Source organism: Tribolium madens, unplaced genomic scaffold, assembly GCF_015345945.1.
Source record: "Tribolium madens isolate multiple individuals breed KSU strain unplaced genomic scaffold, Tmad_KSU_1.1 Scaffold_96;HRSCAF=242;Tcas5.2_LG5, whole genome shotgun sequence".
NCBI classification, from domain to species: domain Eukaryota; kingdom Metazoa; phylum Arthropoda; class Insecta; order Coleoptera; family Tenebrionidae; genus Tribolium; species Tribolium madens.
The window spans coordinates 1,916,029-1,942,142 of NW_025401068.1; the positions used below are offsets into that span (position 1 = coordinate 1,916,029).

Below are 26,114 nucleotides of genomic sequence, written 5' to 3' on the forward strand. Positions count from 1 at the left end.
CTCTTTTGGGAGCGTTAACAGCTTCTCAGTCCGTCAACACCCTAGTGTACGTTATGTTAATGTAGGTGACAATGTCGTTGAAAGTAAATTTTTGGTAGTGTACAAGAAAAATCTTATACGTTTCCATATTACACACAATGACAAAATGAATTTTCAAACACAGTGATACGTGCCACCAAATGAAGCAAAATTTCCTAAATTTTAAAATTTTCTTTTTTTCTTTAATAACAGCATAAAAATAGAAAAAAAAATGTATGAAAGACTCGTTATAGAAGGCCATTCAAGCAATCGTTTGTTCTTCAACTCACTACTACGTGGTTCGTCTCGGAATTTCAAACTGTTTCTTGAATCGGTCTTCTAAGTCGTACGTTTATATTACTATTCATTATTCCAGAAATTAGTTAATTAAACTTTATTTAATATTTTCGAATAAAAAATGTATGTATTTCCAGATCGGTGGCAGCCGCCTCCTTCCCGTCCGTTGGATGTCTCCCGAAAGCGTCCTCTACGGCCGTTTCACCCTCGAATCAGACATTTGGTCTTACGGAGTCGTTCTTTGGGAAATTTACAGCTTCGGCAAACAACCCTACTACGGCCATACCAACGAAGAAGCCGTCAAACTAATTCTAGACGGCATAATGTTAATCGCCCCCGAAGACTGTCCGTCTCTCATCTGTGAACTGATGAAAAACTGCTGGAAAACAGAGCCCCGAGACCGAATAAAATTCCCCAACATTTGTGACAAACTGGAACTGGCCTACGAAAGTTTCGACGAAGACAAAGTGAGCATCCAGTACGAAAACGAAACGCAAAAAGTCAATGTGAAAAACGTGCGAAGTTTACCCAGACCGCCTCCGCTGAGGATGATCTCTCAGGAAGATCTATTGGATGCACAAGGATATCTGTTGGCGAATGAGGTCAAAGAACCTGTACAGTATTTAGAGACTTTACCGGATTGACAAGAACAGAAGAGGAAGAATACGGTTGTGTGGGCAAATTCGATGAAAATGCTAGGTGCGAATGTGTGAAATATGTGTTTTTGAACACTCTGTGTGTATCCGCTTATTGTATATATGGATATGAGGTATTTTAATTAAATTATATTTTTTTAAGTCATTGTTGTTAAGATGGGGCAAAAAACAATATTTAGCATTGAAAAGAGTTGGGACAGGTTTTTGAAATTTATTTTCTTCAAACAAAAATGGTTTGTCCCTGAGGAAACATAGTTTTGACAACGAAATTAAAAAATAACCCTGCTCATTATTTGACAATACCTGACTGAACTACTTAACTTACAATGTAAAATAGGTACTAACGGGGTAGGGAACTGTTTAATCGAGTGCCTTAATTTTATTACTGAATCCGCTCATTTTTACGAAAAATATTAAAATCCGCTAAAATGTAAATGAAATTCATTATTCTCAGTTTCCAGAACATTAAATTGTAACACTGAACGTTCTAATTATCCTCTGGTACTTGTTTGACAACAAAACTGAAATTTTCTGTAAAAAAAGGCGTTAAATGCCATTAAACTAGCTTTTTAATGAGAACTTGCTCTTGTGTAATTTTTTGAGTTGTGTAAATATTTTTATAAATGTTATGACTTTGGTTTATTAACAAAAAGTAAGAGTAGCAACTGGGTGTTTCCAGTTCATTCTACTCTTCTAAATCCCACAGACAAAATCTCATGCTCTTTACAAAAATAATTTTTGTTTGGGTTACATATTTTTTTTAAATAATTTTGTACAACTCAATATTTTTCTTTTGGAGCTCAAGAATGACTTTGAATTATTTTATAATTTGCTTTATAAATGCTTATATAAACAAATTTTAATTAGATACTTGTAATGAAAAATAAGAACAGAAATTCAAATACAAGACCTGTGTATTTTTGAAATACTTTTCTCTATTTTTTAAAGGAAACTAAAATTTTTAAAAGGAAAGTGATTATTGAAAATTTGTTTTGTTAAAAAGACCTCACGAATGTAATGTTTTTGTTTCTGAAGACATCTAAATAAACTGTTTAAAAACTATTTTCAAAATAATTTTGACGTGAGAACACTGTACTAAATTTAATTGAAGTGATAATCCTCACACAGGAATGTTGTTAAAGTAACAAAAATGTTAATTTATCCATTGTAACGGGTGTTTTCGAGTATGTGCCAAATAATTGCAAATGTGCAAATAATGTGAATGTCTTTTATTCCCCTCTCCCAACACAAACCAAAGACTCGAGACTATCATCGATAGTACGACTGATGTTAACCCTTATGAAATAATGAATTCAATGTTATTGCGACTGTATCGAATTTTATTGTAAATAATAAAAGATTAAACCAATCGATTTTTTATTGCAACGCCCATCAATAGACCCTTGCAATATATGTCACTTTTTGTCATTTACACTTATAAATTTGAAACTTAAAATTTATCTTAATGAAAAGCACCCTGAAATGGAAACGCGCATCTACCATCTACCCAACCGACCACATAATTTCATCCAAAGCTCGCGAAGTTGGAACTTGGGGATTTAAACCACAATATGAAAATGTATGTGCAATACTTCTTTTGCAATTCATTTAAGTACTTCTGATCCAGGTCAAACAAGTCAATTTCCGCTTCTTAATGTCCAACGAATATATGCGATTATGGTTCAAAGAACGCGATCTATACCAGAAAGAAAACTATTCCAAGCAAGAAAAAGCTCAAAACGAGTCTAGTCTAAAACGTGGTTTTGTACAAAGAATGATGACAAATCCCAAGCTTGAATCAAGGGAACTCCCCATAATCCAACTCAAGCGTTTTCAAAACATTATGTCTAAAGTTGATACTAGGAGAAGTTCAGATGAGAAGGCAAAAATTTGTGAACGTTACAAGAAAACTGTAGAACCTGTGGAACTTTCACGGTACAAACCAAATTGCTCAGTTAAACCAAAAACTACAAATGCGACAATCAAGAATACAAGTACGACAAACAAGAATACAAATCGTCAAAAAACAAAAGAAAAAAAGAAGGTACAAGATACTCGTAAGGAAGAATTAGCGGATAATGAACCAGGAAAGTGTGGATTTGTATGTAAATTAATAAACTAATAAAGTATTATACATATATTAAATTTACATTTGGAACGATTTACAATTATGAAACAAGAAAACTTGTGCAGTCTTCCTCAAAATAAATAAACAGAAGAGGCATTAGGGAAATAAACGGGTTAAACTTAGGATTTGTTTGTTAAGAAGGCTAAATCTAGCAAAATTTACTGTCATGAAGGCGTGGAATGTGGAGGGGTTTTAAATTATGACTTAGACAGTACATCAGATTCCTAACTAAACTGGAAAGGAAATCCTCCAGGAAAGCCTCCACCCAAATTGAAGTCATTTGGGCAACTGTGCGGCTGTCCAAAGAACGATTGAAACACTTGAGTCGGGTCAATATCTGCAAAAAATCCTTTTCATCCCTATTCCAACTAAACAAAACTCTCATACCTGACATTCCCCCCTCAAACTCATCCATATCTTGCCCGCTATCATACCTGGCTTTTTTCTTCGGATCTGACAAAATCCCGTATGCCTCTCCCAACTCCTTAAACTTTTTCTCTTGGTCTTTTTTAACGGCGTCTGTAGCGTTGGCGTGTCTGTCCGGATGCAACATCAACGCTTTCTTTCTGTATGCCTTCTTAATATCGCTTTCTGTTGCATTCCTTTCCACTCCCAAAATCTTATAATAATCCTTGCGTTTAGACTTTTTGAGTGCGAATTTCGCATCTTGGAGTAGCTTTCGATGCTCTCGACTCTTATTCAATTTGCAAACTTTTTCGTAATCTCGGACTGCGTCCTCGTACTCGCCCAAATCCATGTAACAACTCGCTCTTCGTAGAAGGGCTTTGAGATACGTGTCGTCGAGTTGTAGAGCTGAAGTGCAATCGTCGACGGCTTCTTTAGTTTTGGCAAGTCGGTGCTGGACTGTGGCACGGTTGAAGTATAGTTTCGCATTGGCCTTTTTGTTGAGAGGATCGATTGCTAATGCTTCTGTATAAAGAGTGAAAGCTTCCTGGAATCGGCAGTTTTTGTACGCTTCATTGCCACTTTCCTTAGTCTTTTTGAGTTCTTTAGCCCTCTTGTATATATCCATAGCTTTCTTGTGGTCGGGTGCAAGTCGCAAGACTTGTTGGAAGTGATTAAACGCGCTGTCCAAATTATCTTCGTAATAAAGACACATTCCTCTTACATAAATAGCATCAGCGTTTGTTTTATCCAAATGTAATGCAGTGTTGGCTATTTCTTGCGATTCCTGATATCTCCCCAAAAAAGCCAAACATTCGGCTTTCATTATTTTGTAACGTGTGCAAGTTGGCGCTTCATCCAAACACCTATCCATACAATAAACAACTTTTCGAAAGTCTTTCTTTTCCATTGCTTTTGCTGCCTCTGTTTCGAATTGTTTGAGTTTTTCGAAAGAACGACTTTCATTGTTGATATTGGCGTTTTTGTCCAGTTGATTGATTTGTTTGATTGCATTTTCCGCTGTTGTAAGATCGCCAAGAGCTACAGCACATTTCAAAATTCGAATGTAGCCTTTGCTGTATGCGGGATCGATGGTTATAGATTTGCGTGCATCCTCCAATGCTTCTTGAAAGTTGTTCAACATCATGTAACATGCCGAGCGGTTTGAGTAATAGGCGGCGGTTTCGGGGCATAATTCGATGGCTTCGGTGTAGAGATTGAGGGCAGATCGGTATTGCTTGACTTTGTATAATTGATTGCCATTTTCTTTTTTCAATTCGGCAAGTCTGAAAGCAGTGGGTTCATAAAAACGATGGAGCGAAAGTGTAACAAGAATGAGTGAAAATTGCCTTTTAATGAAGTGAATCACGCTATGAAGAAAGGAAATTATATTGATAAGGACAATCAGTGAGAAAAGAAAAAAATAAATTACCATTACCAATGACATAACGGAAGTTTACACAAATCTTACATCAAATTTAACAAGAATTTCGCAGAATAACTAACGATGTTAATAACCTCCAAATAAGAACAAAAATTTTGTAATAGCTACAACAAAACATATTAGCTGATTCATATAAAATGGCCCTTACGAAAATAAAATGTAATACAAAATAGATTCCACACAACAGAGCATTTTTTAACTTTAATCGTAGTCCCATATTCAAGGTATTTCACATAATTTTACGAGGCCTGGGCTTGGAAATTGTAAACAGTAATGTACAATTTACTAATTGTAGTTGTAATTGTAATTGTACACCCTCTAAGCAAATGGCAATAATTAACGTCAACATTCCTTGTTAGTTAACGATTAGGATAGATCGATAGGATCACCTCTATGCCCTTTCGCTGTTTGAAAACAGAATTGTTTAAAAAAAAATAAAAACTAAAAAATAAATAATGATTAATTAATTATTAGTCTAGGGTTTCTCTAAAAACATCATAATTAAGTGTATTTTTTTGTGTTTAGTGTTTTGAGATTATTACATTACATTTTTGGGTGCGTATAGTGGCGCAGTTGCAGACTAATACAATTTAAACAAAAGCACAATTTTAAGAGAGAAGAAAAGATGGGAACAAAAAGGAAGTATACTTCTTTTCTAAAAATGCTTTGATGCTTCAAAAAAAGATAAATTTACACATTGAATAAATTAGAAAAAATGTGTTACTTGATTTTTGCAGTGTACGCGATTATATTGTCCGCCACTGCATGTACAGACACAGACTTCATAAGATTATGTGAAACACCTTGTTTAAAATCCGTCTTAATTTGCTTGAATTTTATGGTTTTGACTTACCAAACTAGTTTTATGAGAGATGTAATGAGGGCTACTGTTACCAAAGTGACCAACTGGCCATCGAATCAACCCTAAAGAAAACAAACCTTTACAATTAAGAGATTAGGGTTTCTTCATCGCTAAAGGTCCAAAAAGTTAATTGCCTCTGTTGCACCATAAAATTCAAGCAAATATGTTGTATAGACAGACTTTAATTGTGTTGCACAGCACTACTCAATTCATTAATTGTATGCTTCTGTAGAGAGTAAAGTAAAAAAAAAGTCGCAGTATACAGGGTGCTGCATTTTGGATGTACGAATAGGGAATCTCCGAAACTAAAAGGTTTAGCCAAAAATGAGTAATACATTCTGGGGCTCATTTTTTGAAAAAATAATATTGGGTAAAACCGCATCCCGCTATCGTCTTTTGTTTTCGACTTAGAGACAAAAATTGACATTTTGGCGAAATCTGAAAAAATTCATATCTTCGTTATTATAGAAGACACAGATTTGAAATAAAGACATTATACAGGCACTTTTTTACGTAGAATTTAATAATGTCGTTAACAATTTTTTTCAGTTGTTTGTTTAGCCGTAATAAGATAAACTTGTATTTTTTTAAATGGGAATCATAGATGGCTATGTCATTTTTAAAAAGCTTGTTTTTTTCTTATCTAAAAAATATATATTTCTAACAGAATATTATAATACATTTTTAGCAAAAAATTATTTTTGATTTATGTTTGCAGTTGGCTATGAAAAAAATGTTGCATCTTCAACTAAAAGGATTTAAACTATATTATTCAACAAGGGTCACTAATGAAAGAGTTTTCTAAGCACTAAGTAATGAAAAAAATACAAAATAATTCGTAAATCAACTTATTGTCGACTAATAACATTTTATTGTTTTTAAACAAGCTAACATTAGGTACTATTGTAACTACTAGTGTTGTAAACACTTAATTCTTCAATAAAATATTTTTTATATGACACAAAAATGACCATATGGCTATTCAAATACCCAAATTCCGTCTATGTGGAACTTTATCATTCCTCCATTAGACCATCAAAAAAATTTTTTTTTTAATTTTGTTGACGTTGACACATTTGTTTTTCTTATTTTTGGATTTTTTAAAAATATGCATAATTTTGTTCTGAGACGCTCGCATATTTGTTCACGTATTGTATTTTTTAAATTTTTATAATTTTATCGAGTTTTTTCATCTCTTTTACAGTTCACAAAACTCTTATTGATTATTATTTACATTTGGAGTGAGATAGTTTTTCCATGGCCAACTATTATCAAGCAAAATATGTATTTAATTTTTTAAGTATAATTATAAAAAAATATTCTGTTAGAAATATATTATTTAGATCAGAAAAAAATAAGCTTTTCAAAATTGTCATAGCCGCCTATGATTTCCATTTAAAAAATACAAGTTTATCTTATTACAGCTAAACAAATAACTGAAAAAAATAGTTAACTACATTACTAAATTCTTTGTAAAAAAGTGCCTGTATAATGTCTTTATTTCAAATCCGTATGTTCTATAATAACGAAGATATGAATTTTTTTAGATTTCGCCAAAATGTCAACTTTTGTTGTATAGCGGGTGTTTGCTTAAATTTGGCATCATGGTTGGCGGTGAGTGTATTGTGAACGGACCATAATACGCTCGGCGAGGTGTCAAATGTCAGATTAACTATGGTGGTTTTGTTCACAATTAAACTTTCATGGATAGCTTTGACACCAAATTAAAAAATAAAAACATTTACATTACTACCTATATTTTATACCTTGCTTTCAAATCAATTTTTTATCGAAGTATCCTATGACTTTGAAATTAAGTTGGCAATACAAAATATCAAATTCAAACGTCACACTTTTATTGTCAATTATTATTCATTTCCAAGAGGCGGCCGCTGGAATGCCCGTCACCTGACACAAACTAATACAGTATTATCAATAAGAAATTACCACCTAGGATTTGAGAACTTTTAAAAAAAATACCAATTACGTTTTTCATGTTGTTTGTAATTTTCAAAAGTAATTTTGAATGCCTAAAGTTAGTTAGGTACCCATTGTTGTTGACGGTTGACGTATTCTGTCAACTATCAACAGAGTTATCCATACAAGCTGACAGGTAGTTTAAAATAAACCAATAAACAAATATCCCTAAATCCTAGACAGTAATTCCTTGTTGAACGACCTTATCATAGATATCATATTACCAATAATTCGGTGTCACCAACTTAATTTTAAAGGCATAGGTCACTTTCATCAGAAATTTATTTAAAAACATCAGTTATCACCACAGTTTATCATCTATAAAAAAACAATTTTAAATTTTTGGTACAATTAAGTACTTGTAGATTAATTGACTTTAATATTTTTTTTGTTATAAAAGCATCAGATTCTTTGATTTCACAATTTCACCCATAAATGTAAAAATCATTAAATTATTAAAATTATTATGTATAGTAAGTTTTTAAATCGAAATTTGTAATTCCTACAGCTCAATGCAACGTAATTCAAAATTTTAATTTTATCAAATGAATAAGCCCGCTAAAACTGTACCTATTACCTATTTTTTTATGCAGCTTGACAACTTAGACGTTTTTGACTTTGGCAATTAAACAAGCCCTGTTAAACAATAGTGTAATGAAGACAATACGTTTTATACTTTAATTAATCGAGTAGCTACAAAACCATTTTTTTTTAGTTACGAGTAAAAATTGTAAAATTCTCAAACTTCATTTTTCATCTTTTCTATATAAATAAATACAGCGTGATCATTTAGGACTGTTTCAGTTGGCAACAAATTGTTAATAATTTGTAAGACTGCAAACGGATACCGTTTTCTTTGATAAATACTTGTCGTACCCCCCAACATGGTTAAATTCTTGTTAATCAGAAGTATACTCCAGTGGTTTCCTTTAAGAATTAAAGTCAGGATTGCCAACAGATTCATTCATTCTTGATCACTTTGTATTTTATCAATAGATTTGATTTACATTCGTGACTAATCAAAAATATCGAACAAACTAGCAAATTAATATGTTAAACAGTTAAGGGGTTTATAATAATAATTATTATTATTATTGTCATAAAATTGTAAAAATTTAAGGGCCGTTAAATGTTATTATAGCAATAAGCAATAAAATTGACAAATTTGGGATTTTATAACGTGGCTACTCCATAGCAAGATTAGGGCTTTTTTAATAGGTTTCTCTTCAACTTTGATCACAATCACAGTCACAATTCGACTTTATAAGTAAATCAGCATTGTTTAATTTATCTTATCAAAAACCAACATTCTGTGGTCAATGTTTATTCCTTCTGTACGTTACATTTGTCGTTAAATAAACAACAGAGATAATCTTATATAAAAACGTGGTCCTTCTAATTCCCCAATTATAAGAATAACAAATTGGAAAACAAGACTTACATATTGTGGCAATGATGAACTTCCATTGTCTTCCTCGTTGTTATAAATTGGTAAGAACCGCAGATGTGTCACAGTGACAATAAGTTATAAAAAATATCGCATGAGCCATAAAATTCACGTTATAAATAAAATAACTGTCCAAACAAAAGGTTAAATTGTTAATTTGCACGCCAGACCAAATATAAACACTGAACTGTGGAGGAGTTAACCAATAATTACAAAGGTGTACGACCTTAAGATTAAAAATAACCCGCAAAAATCATTACAACTGCACAAATAAAATTTAAAACTGCACCAAGTGGGACACTTGAAATAACCGAATCAATAACAATTAATTGTGGGAAATTGCAAGTAACAAATGTGAGTCAGTGACACTCGTGTCAACGACATTTCGACGTAAAACCCCAAACTCACAATACTCAAAACGGAGAAAAAATCTAATTGTGGTAATTTTTGCACTTACTCGGCTGGGTTTTTCGGAATTATCAAATCTTCAGAATCCATCACAACATCTTCCCCAAAGTCTGCCATCTTGCACAAGTTGTGAAACGAGTAAGGCCGATTCATCGTCCGAATTCAAAATTCGTACTGTGAACCTGCGCACTAGCTCAATTCTAACAAATCAATAATTTTGAACGAAAGCGGGAATTTTGAAACGAAAATGAATAGAAATGCATTTGACAGTATCGCCTTAAATGCCAACAAATACGAAATAGACATTAAAAATTACTTTATAACACCCCCAGAGCAGAGCAGTGTTCCAAGCGACACTGAGGACTCACAAACTGAAGAATACTTAGCCTGCAAGCGAACTAAATTTCCAGTTGCGGATGCACACATTTGTACCTGGGATTATTTAACAAAACCTGAAGTCATCCATTTGCTGGGAATTAAGAGTAAACGACTCAGAAGACAGTTCATCGGTAAAAAGGTCCCAATCGTTTCAAAGGTTGCAAATTTTATGTTGCAGAGAACAAACTGCACAGAAAACCCAAGGGGCTTCCCCGAATCATATTCAGAGAGTTGATGTACTCTGTAACTAAATTCTGCACTTCTTCGAATTATACCGTAGAACAAACTGGAGCTTTATTGTCACAGTTCTATCTAACTCATTTATTTTTCACAAGTGTATTGGATGTTGGTCCAGAAAAAGTGTATGAATATTTTAAAGAATTGCAAATGTGTCATTCTCTACCGGTAAGGAAATTACCTACAGTGTGATTAAAATTATATTATTTTTTTAGTTTCCTCCACACAGTATCAAATTATTCAATTTGGAAGAAATTAAAAACAATATGGTTCATTTCTGCAAACTGTATGTCAGAAATCTGCCATTAGTCAGGTTCTTGTGTTTGCCTAATTTTACTTTACGTGTAAACCACCACTTAGAGCCGGACATCGCTCCAGGTAAGAAGAAGGGCAAAAAAGGGAAGAAAAAAGGAAAAGGGAAAAAAGGCAAAAAGAAATGATCTACGAAATATATTTATCAAACTATTCCAATTGCTTTATTCTTTGTTGGAGTTGTGAAACTAAGGTATTTTGGTGTTGGTTCAATTGTTGATGTATTGTGGTGGCCGCACTGTTGAGAGTTTGAACCAAAACTGCTTGAGCTGTTTGCAAGTTTGGTATTTTCTCTAATTCCATTAACTCATCTTTACTTACAAATTTTCCCTCAAATATGGCAGCTAAATACAAAACTCATTAAAAATTGCAAACAAGAACTGAATTATACAATACCTAATAAGACAAGCTGGGGAAACTTTTTGGTGATTTTTAACAATTTCCTAACTTCTGGTTCCGGACTGAACACTATCATGTTTTGCGAGACATAAAAATCCAAAACCGGTTCAAATTTTGAATCCTTTAATGCAATTTCAAGGGTTTTCTTGCCATACTGTTTTAAATGCATGTTATCTTTTTTAAACATTGCATAAGCTTTAAATCTTTGATCTGCTTTCATGGGATTCAAGTGATAAAAGGCGACTAGTCGTGAAGTGTTGAACCACATTCTCAATTCTCCAGCGATTATTTGTTGAAATGGGTTGTGTTCATCTCTAACAAATTTATCTTGTAATTTTGTGCACAAGTCTATGGGTTTTTTGCCTTTTTTGCTACTGATAAAGAATGGTTTTGTTAATTCCATTAAAATGGCTCTTTCCGGATGTACGGGTTTGGGGCGCTGAATATTGATTTTGCCTCTGAAACGTTTGGCTTGGACGAGGGGGCTCAAACGTTCAAAAAGGGCTAAAACTGTAATTTAAAAGACAAAATCATGAATCAGTAATTTTATTTACCTCCTCTGGCAACTAAAGCCATTTTTTTTTAATTAATTAAGAAAAATTTCAGAATCAGGTGCTGAAGAACATAACCTTCAAGTGTCAAAAGTGACAATTGTAATTTTGGTTGTATAAACAACCGGCGTTAAAAATCAATAACAAGAAAAAAATTGGAAAAGCACCGGACCTCAGGATCAGCTCTTAAATGTTGCTTTAATTTTGATAAAGTGGCGTCATAAGTGAATAATTAAATAGTTTTTGAAGGTTAAATAAACGTGAACGTCGCTTAGCAACTTGCGGCGACGTCCAGCGTCTTCGGCGTCGTAGCATACGATGCTGTACAAATGCCACAAGAAAGGTAGAATTTTCTTTAATCCTAGTACCTGTAAAGAATATGAATGAAGTCCAATTATTTCAACGTGCAGGTATGTCGATTTTTGTTCAATGTGAACAATTTCGTAAAAAATGATGTTCGCAAATCGATATTACGAGCGCATCCCATTTCTCTATGAATTTTTAAAACACAACTAAAATCAATTTCAGATAATTGCGTTGTTTATGCTTTCTTTAATACCATGGCCGGGCCCCACAGTTTTCAAAATCTCATGCCCGCGAGATAATGCCCGAATCGTGCGAAAAATCATCCAGAGCAAATGGATACCCATTTTAGAAAAATACAAAGTCAGGTTACCCATCGAATGCCCCTTTCACCCCATTAGAGACATTTTCGGGCCCCAACAAGCCGCCAAGCAACAACACCGGCCGTCCCAATGGACATGCGGTCTCTGCGGCAAGTCATTTTTCGAGGAGAAATACTTGGATATGCATTTCGACAATCGTCATAAGGGTTACATTAATATGGTATCAAAAAGCACCCCAATTTCCTGGTTTACCCTTTTTTTCCAGGCCGAAGACGCCGTGTGCCTTGCAGACTACTGCGACATTATGAGGTGTGACGTTTTGATAACGCAAGACCCCAAAACAGTATATCCAGATACCGTCAACACGGATATAGAAATTTGGCGCGAAGCATCCTCGTACACTAAAGCCTTGGCGACTTCCGGGCCACGCGAAGTCGCAAAATACACCTTCAAAGATGGAATTTATCCACATTTGCAGAAGACCGGAAAAGCAACGAGACCCACCAAGCATTGCCAGAAGAATGAGGCACCGGAAGCGCCTAACAGAAACGGTATTTTTTTTCTAATTTCTCCGATTTTTGCTAAAGTATGTTTTAGAAGAGCGCCAATCTGCAAGCGACGAAGACAAATTGCAGAATAGTTCAAATAATGTGTGTCAAAACGACCTGGTGGATTCGGCTTTGCCGGCACCTGATAACAGGCAGCAGAGGATAGCGGAACTGCAAAAATTGAAAGCGAATTGTAAACCGGAAGAATTACAGAAAATTAAGACGAAATGCGAGATTTTGGTGCGGGATTGCATCGCGGGGTTGCTAATACAGCTTTCGTTGAAGGATTTTAAAGAAGTTGAAGGTAGTTTGTGTTGAAATTATGCCTTTCTCTTGGACACAAACAGGCGTTTCTAAAGTTTTCAAAAATGGATTTTAGCGTAATTTTTTACCAAACTAATAAAAAAACAATCCAATTTAGGTTTGATTTTTAAGCCAAATTGCACCAGCATTTGGTGACGATACTGAATAATGTAACTCATTTAATGACGGATTTTATTTAGTAGGTTTTTTAGCAAAATAATCATCAATTTTTTATGGTAAACTCTAACCCACATAATTATCAAAAATTTGTATTAAGTTTAAATACAATTAAGTGTAAAATCCAAAAGAAATTCTGGCACATTAAATAATAACTAATAATTTCTTATGCGTTGTAGAATTTTCAGTAAGAGAAATCAAAATTTAAGAATCTACATATTAACACAATTTTTTCATTACACAATTTCCACATTACCGATTTTCTTAAATTTGGTATTCATACAAAAGCCAAATAAAAAAAAACAACTATTATATACTCTTTTTTTAACTTTTTCGTTAAATTTAGATGAAATTTAAATGGAAGTTTAACGATTTTCAAATACTGTATTCTAAAAATAGGAGTATAGCTTTAACAATTTTCACCTCTGGTTGGCACGCAATTTTTTTGCATGCTTCATTGTTATATTTTAACGTAACACCACATGGCATTTAAATTTCCATTTTCAGTTCCATTTTAAATCGGCAGTACAGTTGCGAAATTAAAATTTTATATTGTCATTTTCTTAATGTAAACTCTAAAACATCCTTGATGACAGTAAAGGGTACTTTACAGTGAGCTTTTTAAAGTGAGAGAAAAATACTGCCCGAAATTTTAATTCCGTAACTGTACATAAAACAGGGCGTCACATGAACAATTTCTGAGGGATTTTTTAATTTTAAAAGCTGTTTCTTTTTATTTCATTTGTCTAGAATTTAGATTATCCGCTTTTTTTCCTATCACATCTAATTTTTCTACAAAAATTAAAACAAGTTTATTAAAAATTTTTGAAGATTAAATCAAATAGTTAGTTAAATATATTTTTTCAAACAATTTCAAGAGAAATATCAATTTCAATTATTTATATTACTCTTATTCTAAATCATATCATTTGCGTTTGTCCAAAAAATACGCCTGAGAGTAATTTTTATGGATTGATTTTTACACTTATTGTAAAAAACGAATATTATTCAAACATAACACACTAATACAGTCCAATTATGACCCGAATACAAGTGTTAAAGCTTCATTAATATAAACCCTTCACTCTTAATCAATATAAATATTAAAAGTCGTGTCACAGCCATCGCCACTTCACAATGTTTTTTTCTGGATGAAATAGTGGAACTTTTTGGCTTAAAATTTGTCAGTAGAGTTGAGTTGTAACACAGATTTTTCTTTTACACAAAAATTAACTGGTTTTGACCTATTTCACCTCAAAACAACGCAGTTGCGAGGTTGTCGGTGAAGTGATGGCTATGGCACGGGTATTCTAGTGGATGTTGTTGCTGTTGTAATTCACATGTTTCTCACGAAACGTGGCAAAACTCGCGGACAGAGAGCTCAAACTGGATGGTTTTATTTAATTTTATGAATTAAGTAAAAATTGCCGCTACATAGTTTTTTTTTTTGACAATCTGATGTGATACAATAAAACGAGTGATGGATTTGTAATCAGCACCACCAAATTAGTAAAAAACGACAACATTTTAAACCCCCAAAAATCATGTCGCCCTGTGTAATTAATACCATTTAAATTTTTAAAATATTCCTAAAAACGATTACTTTATTACAGACGAATTAAATAGGGCCGTTTGTTGGTACCTGACTTGTGACCGATACTGGGAGGATACGCAGGGTGATATCCGTAGCTTCCCTTGGGGTTTGCTATGTATGATAATAATGGTTCTATCTCTTGGTATCTGCATGTGTTATTACATCATTTGGGTCTTGTTCGAGTAAGTTTTGTGTTGTTGAATTAAAAAAAAAAACGTACAAAGTGTTAACAATTTAGTACCGATGACGTCAGTGTTGCTAGTGCTAGTATGACCGACAGATCAACACCTTCACCAGCTCATGTCCATCGCCATGAACCTCCACCACAAGTAGACGGTCATCAGATTTACACTGAGGATTATTACTTGGCTCCAGATAAAGATAACGAGTACATATACGTAACTTATCCTCCTGATTTAAAACGACGTCTTTTAGAAAGGTTTGTTATTTTGTTAGTGTAGTTTCAGTAGAATTAATCTTAGTGATTTTTGCCTGCTTTAGCTGCTACAATCGAACTACCCGCTTGTGAGACCTAGTACGAAGAAATCGTTTAGCTCAATTTTATTTATTTTGTAGATTGTCTTCTAAAACAAACTCCATACTGAAAACATTCCAAAATTATAAATAGGAAAATACTCAAAAATGTTAACATTTTTAGGAATTTTAATATTTTTAAGTAAATTTTCTGATCTAGATTGTAGTGTAGATATAATTAGAGTTTTGGTATTCAATAGAAGCAAGTTGGACTGATATTTTTCTCAGTTCAAACATACCTTATTTTTTAACAAACAAGTAGTACATTGGCATCATTTTTGAACGTCATACAATTTCAAAACGGAATTTAATTTCACTGCTTGCTATTTCATGCATTGTTAGATCATTAACATGAAAAAACGGAATTTTACCTAAAATAATCCAGTCTGAATTCCATCCTACGATTACCAAACAAACCCAGTATAACTGCAATTTGTTAAAATTAGGTGTAGTGTTTAGTGTAATAAATAGTTAGCTTGATGTTATTTTGTTTTTATTGCAACGATGTACATAATGATAGTTGGATAACTTTTGTACATGTGAAATACTTTACTATGCACCTTTTTGAGCATTGCAATGAATGTAAATTTACATCTTTAAAACCATGTTCATAATTTATAAAAATGTAATAATATTCAAGGATCATAATAAAGATTTAATATTGAGTCAAATCTATGGTTTTACAGCAACTCATTTTTTCATCGGAAAACATTCACGAAATAATACAATACTTTTTTTAACAGCAATTAGTTTGTGTGAAACGCTACTATTTCCACTAACGTGTAAATTAATGCTTCTCTCAAAGTCCCTCGTTGAACGAAACTGTCAAGTGTGAAACCTATACTGAAAATCCTACAAAAAATAGGATTATCGCCCCATTTATCCACTCTCACTCAAACAAAATTAAAAAAATAGGATAGGGATTTAAAATCAAATATTTTTACTACAAAACTTACACGCACACAACTATCACACATCACACACACACAACAAAATTAACTTTAGACTTTCTTTCCTGATTAATCGTATCTACGTCGAAACGCGCCCCTCCCCATTTCTCTCCCTTTCATACGCGAATTCTCTTCCATACGTCTTTTATGTTCCTCCATGCGGATGAGTCGCTGCTGCTGTTTCATGGATATCTATAAAAACAAAAAAGCGCACTGCAAAATCAACACTAAATTTTAAATAAATACCTCTTCAGGTGACAAAGGCTGCCAATAGATGCTGGGAGTGGCTTTCGTTTTCAAGAAGAGATCATCCATCAACTTTTGGGGGACGGAGTCTTCAGCTTTCCTCTGTTTCCTGGTGATAAAATCTATAAAAAAAAATATTAAATTTTATAAAATGTTGACAAGAATGTACTACCATCTGATGGACTTGGTGAACGCCGATGTTTGCGACCTCTTTCTCTACTCCTTGATCGGTCTCTACGCACGTCCCTTTTCCCGATGTCCCATTCTCTAACCGGTCCTTCTGGTTTCTTCTTCTCCACTTCCTTGGGGGCTTTTTCTTGTTTACTCTCCACTGGTTCCTAAACCACAAAATTTAATGTTTTATACATAACTATATCAATAAAAACTAACCAAATTTTCTTTTGTTGAAACTTTCGTATCTGGAACAGCAACTGGAGGTGGTGCCGGTGGGTTCTTCGCATTTTCCATGTCTTCAGCCGTTGCAAAGTCGATGATTAATTTTTTGCCGTTTCCTATTGGCCATTGAACTCCATGTAAGGCGTTTCTCGTTGCTTCAGCTTCCCTATCAATAACCAATGATTAAACTAGTACCCAAATAAATAAAAAAAATCTTACTCTTGGGTCTCGTATTGGACATAACATTTCGATTTAATCCTGTCAGTCCAGAACCCATCCTCTTGCACTTTCCCGGTCCTTTCCAACAACTCCTTCAACTGTTTAACAGTAAAAGGCCTGACAAGATTCGTAATGTAGAGAATATTCGAAACGGGATTTTTTGCCGGACTTGGTGGCGGTTTCAGTTTACTCGCAGTGTCATCAACGATACTAATTTTCCTATTGAACGCGATGATATTCGAATTATCTTCACCATCTTGAGTAGAAGAATTCACAGAATTCTGTTTTTCAAACGACGGTCTTTCAGAAGTGTCCGACTTGTACTCGACGGATACTTTGCGTTCCAGTTTTTTGCCTGATGACTCAGTTACAGATCTCCGCCGTTCTTTTTCAACCTCCAAATTGAGATCGGGTTCTTCGGGAAACTCGATAGTTGGACATACAACTTGTATGCTGTCAAGATCGACTTTAAGCAAAGAAGAGGTCGAGTTTAAGCTGCCCTCCCAAGTACGTTTGGTTTTGAAAGGTCTAATGGGGCCGCTCTTAATGGACTCCTCTTGCTCTTTGGAGTCGCTTTTCAGGTAGTCGTTACTGCGTTGGAGTCTACGGCGTGGACTCCGATGTCGATCTATAAACCAATCAATATCTTTCTAAAATTTGTCTTTTAAAATGAAAAAAAATATTAACTACTTAAGAACAATAAAAAGTTGAGAAAAGAAAACGATACAAACTGTCCTAAAGTGTATAGTTATAAGTAAGGCTCGGATTATATGCACGAAAAATCCGTAAAATATGCGCATATGCGCCAGAACTCGCGCCCCAGAGAAAAATATAAGGTAAGATACCAGGAACATGGAAAAAATTTTATATATAAAAATTTCAAAGTTATGAGGGTTTAAAGTTTGCACTTTGACTCTATTTATTTCTGTTGGAAAAATAATTTTCCAAGTTTTTTTGCTATAGGCTATTAAAAGAAGAAACAAGGAAGCTGTATCCTAAATTGTAACTCTGTTCAATGTTATTTGTGGTTTTTATTGGCAAAATTTTTGTCCCTTTACTAAATAATTGTAAAAAAAAACATATATAAGATCATCAGTATCATTAAATAGATATAAAAAATGTCAAATGTCAAAAAATAAATGTCAAAATTTTTTGACAGAATTCTTTAAACATTTTTTTCATGTTCCTGGTATCTTACCTTACTTGAGAATTTTCTCTGGGGCGCGAGTTCTGGCGCACCCTGTATATGCACGTATTTTCACAAAAATATGCACAAAATATTAAGAAATATGCTCGAATATATGCTAAATATGCATCGATATGCAAAACTTTTAACAATAAAAAATCAAAGTTGGAATAAATTTTTACTCGAGTACACTAAAGTTTGTATTTTCATCATCTTGAATCGCATCACACGATGAACGAAAGAGAATAAATAAATTGGTTTTGCCTCAAACAAGCCATTTTAATAACCTAGTAATTAAGCGTTTCTAAGAAATCTGTACTTTTCAGATCACATGTTACCGTCAAAATAAAGATACTATTACATCACTTTAAACAATTTTGCTAAAATTCATTTGCAGGCAACTACTTATCCACATAGAAGGATTTATTTATTATACCAGGTGAATAAAAAGTATGGAACCAAACATTTTTGGCTTAAACTACAGTGCGATCAAAAAGTCTTTCTATCAAGTAGGCGTCCTAGTTGAGGACGTATGTTGCATGGCAGTTCGTATGTTATTTAGATGTCAAAAAATTATTTTATTAAAATTAAAACATTGAGCTAATTAAATTGAATTATTCTATGAAACGTCTCAAAACAAACTAAAATAAGATTTTGTTGGTGTTTATTCATAAAAAACGTCCACCACGGTTTCCTGTCATAATTTACATAAAAAATATTTTGACATTTCTCCTTTGTCACTGTGACATTTTATCTTCCACAGACATACGTTTTAAATTTCGAATTTTTTGTTTTTGTTTTCTACAACAATTTTATTTTTTTTAAATGGTAACCCACTAAAAAATATGTTTTGTATACTCTCCCAAAAACAACTGTGTTAGAGACTATCTACTTTTTATTAATTAAAAAAAAATTACATAAATTACATTTTGACAAATAAATTCGCGTAACTCAAAGCAAAATAAAATTTCGTTTTGAAAATACGATCAGATTTTTTATATTACTTCATTTTATATTAATTATTATTTTCCAGAGGCAAATTATTAAAAAAAAAAGTTCATATTCACCCTGTATAAAATAAATTTAAAAAGGAAACACTCAGCAAGATATTAATTCTTTGAGTCCGGCTTACGAATTACTGGTTGTTTTCTCTTTAACATATTTTGTAATCGGATCATCTTTCTTAAACTGGCCAATTTTTAACTTGAACTGAAATTTTTAATCGGAAATTTGTGATTTAAAGAAACTATGCACAAATATGCATTATTTCCTAAAATATGCACGAAGTTGCCAAAATATGCATTTTTTAATTGGCTTATTTTAATCAAAAAACATTAGATATGCAAAGAAAACTTACAATTTTGTTGATATACCTCTTAATAACAAATATGCATTTTGCATATAATCCGAAGAAAAATATTTCACTAACAATTTACCATTAAAACTGTTAAATTAGGTGGATTTGGTGGTAAATTTTTTTATTAAGAAATTAAAAAATGATCAGTTTTTTAGTTTTTTTTCCACTTAAACAGCGTGAGTAATGATGTAAAGAACTTACCCTCATTATCCGGCTGACTCTTTTCAATATGTGTAGATTCTTGTGAAACTTGAGTGCTTTCAACATTATCCCGCTGACTCTTCTCAATATGTGCGGATTCTTTTGAAACCTGAGTGCTTTCAACAGGTACTTCTGGTGTCTTTTGAGGAGAGGTTTCCTGATTAAGTTCAATATTTTCTTGTTCAACAATACTTTTAGAAGCTTGAGGTTCTTCTGTTTCAGTTGTATCTTCACTTATTGCATTTGTTTCCTCTGACTTTTCTTCTAAACTTGCCATTTCAACATCTTGTGTTTCATTTAATGTAGCTGATATGTCTTCTACTTTTTCTACTTCTGTTTCTTTTAAAGGTTCTTCGTCAGTTATGACACTTTCAGATGTTTTTTCTTCAACTTCAATTTTTTCTGTTTCGACTTCTGGAATTTGTTCTTCGACCTGATCATCTTCTTGTTTCTCGTCAATTACGGTTTGTACTTCATGTTTATTTGTAACGTGATCAGAGTCTTGATATTCAGAAGGTTCGTTTTGAGTAGGTGTTTCATTTGTTTTTTCTGGTTCAGGACTCAAGTGTGTATTTTCATTAACAAGTTTGTCAACTGATACATTTTTTTTAATAATGCTGAGAGGCTCATCATCAGATTCATCATTTTGTGACTCAGCCACGGTTTTATTACCAACTTGTTCTTTATCAACGTCGTTGACATTTTCTTGCCTTTGGACACTCTCATTAATATTTTTATCGTCGACATCGACCTTAGAGTCATTCTCATTATCAACTCGCTTATCGATAGAGGGTGACTGAGGTGTCACCTGTACATTTTCAGAAATTTCATTGTTCGGTTGTATTTCAGGCTCGCTTAAGTGCGGTGACTTTTCTATTTTTGACTTATGTTTACCTTTAGACTTACCTTTACCTTTCTTCTCTTCCACTTCTTCATCACCGTCTTGACTAGACAAACCGTCGTTTCTAACAAGTGGAGATCCCCTTGAACGAGTTCGTCTCGTTGACGATTTATCTTCAGAACTCGTAGCGTCGTCTTCAGTTTGACTATTAGACTTACTACGACGCGTCTTGCTTTTATCAGGTGAATCCGGAGAAGGCCTTGTCAGACAAATCTTTAATTTTTGAATCTCCCCTTTGGGAGTGTCCTCAGAAGACGTGACCTTCCACACCGGTTCATCACAAGTCTCTTCGTCACTCGGAGTATGACTCTTAGTTGTAGTATCCGGGGTTGCTTCAATTGGGGCACGCTTTGTTATTGTTAGAACTTCATCCTCAGATTCGCTCGATTTCGATGGCGATCTTTTGCGACGCCTCGATCGACGAGTCTTCGGGGGAGTTTCCGTTTCTTTCACTGCTTTCTCTGGAGACGCTTTTTGGGCGTTACGAGCGCTTTTACGCCGCATCTAGAGAAAAAATTATGCTTAGAGGTTAGGGGAAAAAATGACGCCATTAGCGCGGCGACAAACACAAATTATGAACAAGCAGCAAGTTGCATTACCCTGTCACAACAATCCTAGATATAACCGTAGTCGATACTAATTAATTTTCATCCATTTTTTATTCAAAAAACTAATAATAATTCTGTAATAACACGATTAAACAACTCGCTTGTAATCAACAAAAGGCGCATGCGCACACGGTGACTAATATGGAAGCTTTTCAAGAGGCGGCAACCACAGAAAAATATTAACAAGGAGAATTTTTAAGAATAAAAATTATACGTCACGTAATTACACTATAACCATTAAGAAAAGACATAATATTATAACTTTACTTAAATTAAGATTGATTAAAACACAATAATTGAATTTAAAAAATTGATTTGGTTTTGTGTGGTTGGCACTTTTGTTAGTAAATTTTGTCAAACAGCAACATGATTATTCTCCGTAAAAAACCGTAAATTTTTGTACCAAATTAGTAAATCAAGCACATTTCTTTAGTTTCTAACAGTTTTGGAAAACATTAAACGCATAAATCAACATTAAGAATAATTAGAGAAGTTTCAACGTCATTCTCTTGAGGTTATATCCTTTATCAGTAGTTTTTATTGGTGACGTTTCCGATTTAGTGTGGGTGATTTTTAATTTGTTATCGGCAACAATTTATTTTTAATGAAAATTGTGCCCCGATATTCCATTCAATAAGTAACAATCATGAATTTACTCGTTTTGTGTGCATTATTTCTGTGGCATGAAACTAGAGTTGAAGCATTTTATTTACCTGGTTTGGCGCCTGTAAATTATTGCCGGAAAGGCGAATCAGACACGTGTAAAGTAAGTATTTGACTCGTTTTATTTATTATCTTATTGAATATGTTGCAGTCGGAAGTATTATTATACGTAAATCGTCTAAATACTGAAGAATCAGTCATTCCCTATGAGTACAATCATTTTGATTTCTGCCAACCCGATGAAAACCAACCGTCTCCAGTGGAGAACCTGGGCCAGGTTGTCTTTGGCGAACGCATCCGCCCATCTCCATACATCCTTGAGTTTATGAAAAATATAACATGCAAGGCAGTTTGTACAAAGAAATACTCAGGTTCAGATCCAAGTGCAAACAGACGTTTGAGCATTCTGAGAAAAGGCATCAGTCTTAATTATCAACACCATTGGATTGTTGATAATATGCCAGTAACAAGTTGTTACGAGACTGAGGATCAGAAACAATTTTGCACTACTGGCTTTCAAATGGGATGCTTTGCCAAAGATGGGCGTGATACTTGTCTAAGGACTCCTGATAAACAGGATGCTTACTACATTTACAATCATGTAGATTTGACGATTACATATCATTCTGGAGAACAGGAGGAATGGGGAAATAAGTTCAAGAGTAACGGGGGCAGGATTATCTCAGTTAAAGTTGTTCCAAGGAGCATAGACCATAGAGAGTAGGTAACTTTGTTATTATAAGTAGTTTTTGCATTTACAAGGACAATTTGTGTGTGCTCTAGTTATTTATGTAGGTAACACCAGAGGCGACCGAAGCGAATTGAGGGCATTTTCATTCATGTTTATTTCGGGGATGCATATAACATTTTTCTGCCAACGGCACTAGATTAACAATATCATCAGAGAATGATAAATTTGTCAAATAATGTCGAAATTATTCAGTTAATTGAATTGCAATTTTGAGAGTAAATAAATCGACATCAGGGAGTTTGCTTATGTGAAAAAACACTCAAAAGCGATGTTTAATTTATTTTATTCCCGAAGGAATAAAGCGTGACTTTATTCTCCGTTGGGATTAAACGCAAAATTTATACATATTTGAACAGTGAGATTTGATTTCAAATTAATTTGGATTTTTTGTTTAATTGATTGGTTTTTTATACCTTTATCTGCGATCAAGTGTTTATGTGGAAAGTTGTTACACCATAGTTTTTTGGATTGGAAAATGATGTATTTATTACCTTGATAAGACATTTTCTGAATTCCGATTTAGATATTGCAAAACGTTATTTTGCGTTTAAACTGTCTCGCTGTTTCAGTATCTAACTACATAAATATTTGCTGAACAAAGTTGTAGTTTGTAATAAAATTAATTAAGTACATTAAGTGTGTAAGTAGACAAAGCATATTTAATCATCTAAGGTATTGTTGTTAATTTAATTAGCTTTTTGGTGGTCACGCTACCGTGTTACAGGATATGATATTTTGAATTTCCAAAAATAATTTAAACACTGCATTTTGATACAGAATTCACATAATATGTATGTGTAGATATACTAAAATAATAATTTAAAAGTTTATCAAAAAGCTATTTTTTTCGGATAACTTTGCCAGTTGTATACAGGGTGTTTCAGAACTCGTGCCCCAGAAGAAAATGGAAAAAATAATTAAAAAACTATCTGTTAAAACTTTTGTTGTTTGACATTTTTTGTGTCTATTAATTTTTTGATTGCAAAAATTTTATACCTTTATTAAATAATTATGAAAAAACATACAAAATCATCATGTTATTGTTGTTGTTTTTATAATTATTTAATTAAAGTAGAAAATTTTTGCTAATAAGCGCCACAAAAAACATTAAACATAGTTATAATTTAGGATACAACTTCCTTGTTTCCTCTGCTAATAGTCTGTACCAAAAAAAAAACACAGAAATAAATAGAGTCAAAGTGCAAAATTTTAACTCTCATAATTTCGAAGTTTTTATAGATAGAATTTTTTTAACATTTTTTCCATATTCCATATCTTACCTTACGGGATTTTTCTCAGGGGCGCGAGTTCTGAAACATATTAATTAATTTATTTATTATTCAAAATAATAAATGTTTAACCTAATTTAGTAAAATTCATTCTTATATTACTTTCCAGTTTTACTCCCTAATAAAACACCCCCAAAACTCGTATTTAGCTCACAAAAATTTCTGTTAGACTATCTTTCCATTTTCGCAAAATCGACTAGAATTTAAAACTTACCTAAAATTCCAAAAACCTAAATAAAGAATCAAATACGAATGCGAAAATAGAGTAAAACAAAGAATTTGAAAAAAAAATATTACTTATAAATTATAATTGTATTTTGATGTTAATTTAGCAGAATTTGTACTCTCCTTTACCTTTAATAACTGACAAAAAATTGTATTTCCATTTCAGCAAAATAGACTGTTCAAAGCAGAACACAAAACTCTTGGAATTGAAAACTTCTCTAAAACCCAAAGAGGAATACGAAATAACTTACACCTACTCTGTCACATTTATCCAAAACAACGCCGTAAAATGGTCATCCCGATGGGACTACATTTTGGAATCAATGCCCCACACAAACATCCAGTGGTTCAGTATTCTAAATTCGCTCGTGATTGTATTATTTCTATCGGGAATGGTCGCCATGATCATGCTGCGAACCCTCCACAAAGACATCGCGAGGTACAACCAGATTGATAGCGGCGAAGACGCCCAGGTTTGTCGTCAAATTCCCATCACATAATCGCATTACTGTCATTTTTACAGGAAGAATTTGGCTGGAAACTGGTCCACGGAGACGTCTTCCGCCCTCCACGGAAAGGAATGTTTCTTTCGGTCCTCCTGGGCTCCGGCGTCCAAGTGTTTTTCATGACTTTGGTGACGCTAGCTTTCGCCTGTCTTGGTTTTTTGAGTCCGGCAAATCGGGGGGCTTTGATGACTTGTGCTATGGTGTTGTATGTTTTGTTGGGCTCTCCAGCAGGGTACGTTTCAGCGAGGATTTACAAGAGTTTCGGTGGGGAGAAATGGAAATCAAATGTTTTGTTGACGTCGATGCTGGCGCCTGGAATTGTCTTTGGTCTGTTTTTTGTAATGAATCTGGTTTTGTGGAGTAAAGGGAGCTCCGCAGCCGTGCCTTTCAGCACGTTGGTGGGGCTGTTGGCGTTGTGGTTGTTGGTGTCGGTGCCGCTGACGTTTGTGGGGGCGTTTTTCGGGTTCAGGAAAAGAGTAAGTTGGTAAATTGTGAGTACAGTTTTAAAGAAAATTTTGCAGGCACTTGAGCATCCGGTGCGGACGAATCAAATTCCCAGGTTGATCCCCGAACAATCGATTTATACACAGCCGATTCCTGGGATCGTAATGGGGGGTGTGCTACCTTTTGGTTGTATTTTTATTCAACTTTTCTTTATTCTGAATTCGATTTGGTCGTCTCAGATGTATTACATGTTCGGTTTTCTATTTTTAGTATTTATTATTTTAGTTATAACATGTGCAGAGACAACGATTCTTTTGTGTTATTTCCATTTATGTGCAGAGGATTACCATTGGTGGTGGCGGTCGTATTTGACGTCCGGGTTTACAGCAGTTTATTTGTTTCTGTATTGTTGTCATTACTTCTTTACGAAATTGCAGATCGAGGATACAGCATCTGCTTTCCTGTATTTTGGCTATACTTTAATTATGGTGTTTTTATTCAATTTGTTAACTGGTTCGATTGGATTCTTCGCCTGTTTCTGGTTTATTAGGAAAATTTATAGTGTGGTTAAAGTTGACTGAAATGTACTTTAATTATTGTGATTTTTACCAACAGAATATTTTTAATAACGTATTTATTTTCGTTTTGGTTTCAATTCAAAATTATTGAAGCGCACGAGTTTGCGAAAATATTTTTAATAACATGGATAACTCGCATCTAAAACTTGTGATTGTATTACTTTTTGTGTACGCAATTGTAAAATATTGTAATAGATAGAAATAAATTGTATAATTTAGTATTTTATGTAAGAAGTCTGTGTCCTTTGACAATAAAGGATTGCACAATTATAAATCGTCGATATTTACTTGTT

General features: G+C 33.5%; 8 protein-coding genes across 13 annotated transcripts in view; 5 read left to right on the plus strand and 3 right to left on the minus strand.

The window, feature by feature from the left end:
• LOC123012469 (tyrosine-protein kinase transmembrane receptor Ror-like) overlaps positions 1-1,112 on the plus strand; it is a 51,752-nt gene extending 50,640 nt beyond the window's left edge. For all 3 annotated transcript variants that reach the window (XM_044410413.1, XM_044410414.1, XM_044410412.1), the window contains exon 8: positions 453-1,112. In XM_044410413.1, coding sequence (XP_044266348.1) covers positions 453-959 — 507 coding nt within the window. In that variant the 3' untranslated portion in view covers positions 960-1,112. The remainder of the gene's footprint in view (positions 1-452) is intronic.
• A 1,256-nt stretch (positions 1,113-2,368) lies between these two features.
• LOC123012505 lies at positions 2,369-3,116 on the plus strand. Its single transcript, XM_044410464.1, has 2 exons — positions 2,369-2,550; positions 2,599-3,116. The coding sequence occupies exons 1-2, from the start codon at positions 2,437-2,439 to the stop codon at positions 3,091-3,093; spliced, it is 609 nt and encodes a 202-aa protein (XP_044266399.1). The 5' UTR covers positions 2,369-2,436; the 3' UTR covers positions 3,094-3,116.
• Positions 3,094-9,854, minus strand: LOC123012470 (dnaJ homolog subfamily C member 7). 2 transcript variants are annotated; one of them, XM_044410415.1, is made up of 3 exons: positions 9,692-9,854; positions 3,487-4,790; positions 3,094-3,436 (listed from the first exon to the last, which is right to left on the minus strand). In XM_044410415.1, exons 1-3 carry the CDS (start codon positions 9,793-9,795, stop codon positions 3,324-3,326), a joined length of 1,521 nt encoding a protein of 506 aa, XP_044266350.1. In that variant the 5' UTR covers positions 9,796-9,854; the 3' UTR covers positions 3,094-3,323. The 2 variants fall into 2 exon arrangements, with proteins under 2 accessions (XP_044266350.1, XP_044266352.1); XM_044410417.1 differs by lacking the exon at positions 9,692-9,854 and adding an exon at positions 9,229-9,575.
• On the plus strand, positions 9,280-10,740 carry LOC123012499. Its single transcript, XM_044410459.1, has 3 exons — positions 9,280-10,151; positions 10,199-10,425; positions 10,473-10,740. Exons 1-3 carry the CDS (start codon positions 9,890-9,892, stop codon positions 10,695-10,697), a joined length of 714 nt encoding a protein of 237 aa, XP_044266394.1. The 5' UTR covers positions 9,280-9,889; the 3' UTR covers positions 10,698-10,740.
• LOC123012498 (39S ribosomal protein L10, mitochondrial) lies at positions 10,693-11,672 on the minus strand. Its single transcript, XM_044410458.1, has 3 exons — positions 11,523-11,672; positions 10,966-11,472; positions 10,693-10,913 (listed from the first exon to the last, which is right to left on the minus strand). The coding sequence occupies exons 1-3, from the start codon at positions 11,542-11,544 to the stop codon at positions 10,720-10,722; spliced, it is 723 nt and encodes a 240-aa protein (XP_044266393.1). The 5' UTR covers positions 11,545-11,672; the 3' UTR covers positions 10,693-10,719.
• LOC123012476 lies at positions 11,213-15,954 on the plus strand. Of its 3 annotated transcripts, none has more exons than XM_044410424.1 (7): positions 11,213-11,929; positions 12,048-12,365; positions 12,411-12,696; positions 12,743-12,997; positions 14,787-14,949; positions 15,048-15,206; positions 15,269-15,954. In XM_044410424.1, exons 1-7 carry the CDS (start codon positions 11,903-11,905, stop codon positions 15,294-15,296), a joined length of 1,236 nt encoding a protein of 411 aa, XP_044266359.1. In that variant the 5' UTR covers positions 11,213-11,902; the 3' UTR covers positions 15,297-15,954. The 3 variants fall into 3 exon arrangements, with proteins under 3 accessions (XP_044266359.1, XP_044266360.1, XP_044266358.1); XM_044410423.1 differs by having other exon boundaries at positions 11,215-11,929; positions 15,006-15,206; XM_044410425.1 differs by lacking the exon at positions 15,269-15,954 and having other exon boundaries at positions 14,992-15,187.
• Positions 15,944-21,496, minus strand: LOC123012457 (apoptotic chromatin condensation inducer in the nucleus). Its single transcript, XM_044410390.1, has 7 exons — positions 21,357-21,496; positions 19,857-21,261; positions 17,113-17,740; positions 16,888-17,059; positions 16,670-16,835; positions 16,498-16,619; positions 15,944-16,443 (listed from the first exon to the last, which is right to left on the minus strand). Exons 2-7 carry the CDS (start codon positions 21,259-21,261, stop codon positions 16,321-16,323), a joined length of 2,616 nt encoding a protein of 871 aa, XP_044266325.1. The 5' UTR covers positions 21,357-21,496; the 3' UTR covers positions 15,944-16,320.
• A 202-nt stretch (positions 21,497-21,698) lies between these two features.
• LOC123012461 (transmembrane 9 superfamily member 2) lies at positions 21,699-26,108 on the plus strand. The gene is made up of 5 exons (XM_044410399.1): positions 21,699-22,131; positions 22,180-22,748; positions 24,460-24,766; positions 24,817-25,275; positions 25,321-26,108. Exons 1-5 carry the CDS (start codon positions 22,012-22,014, stop codon positions 25,822-25,824), a joined length of 1,959 nt encoding a protein of 652 aa, XP_044266334.1. The 5' UTR covers positions 21,699-22,011; the 3' UTR covers positions 25,825-26,108.
• Positions 26,109-26,114: the final 6 nt, after the last annotated feature.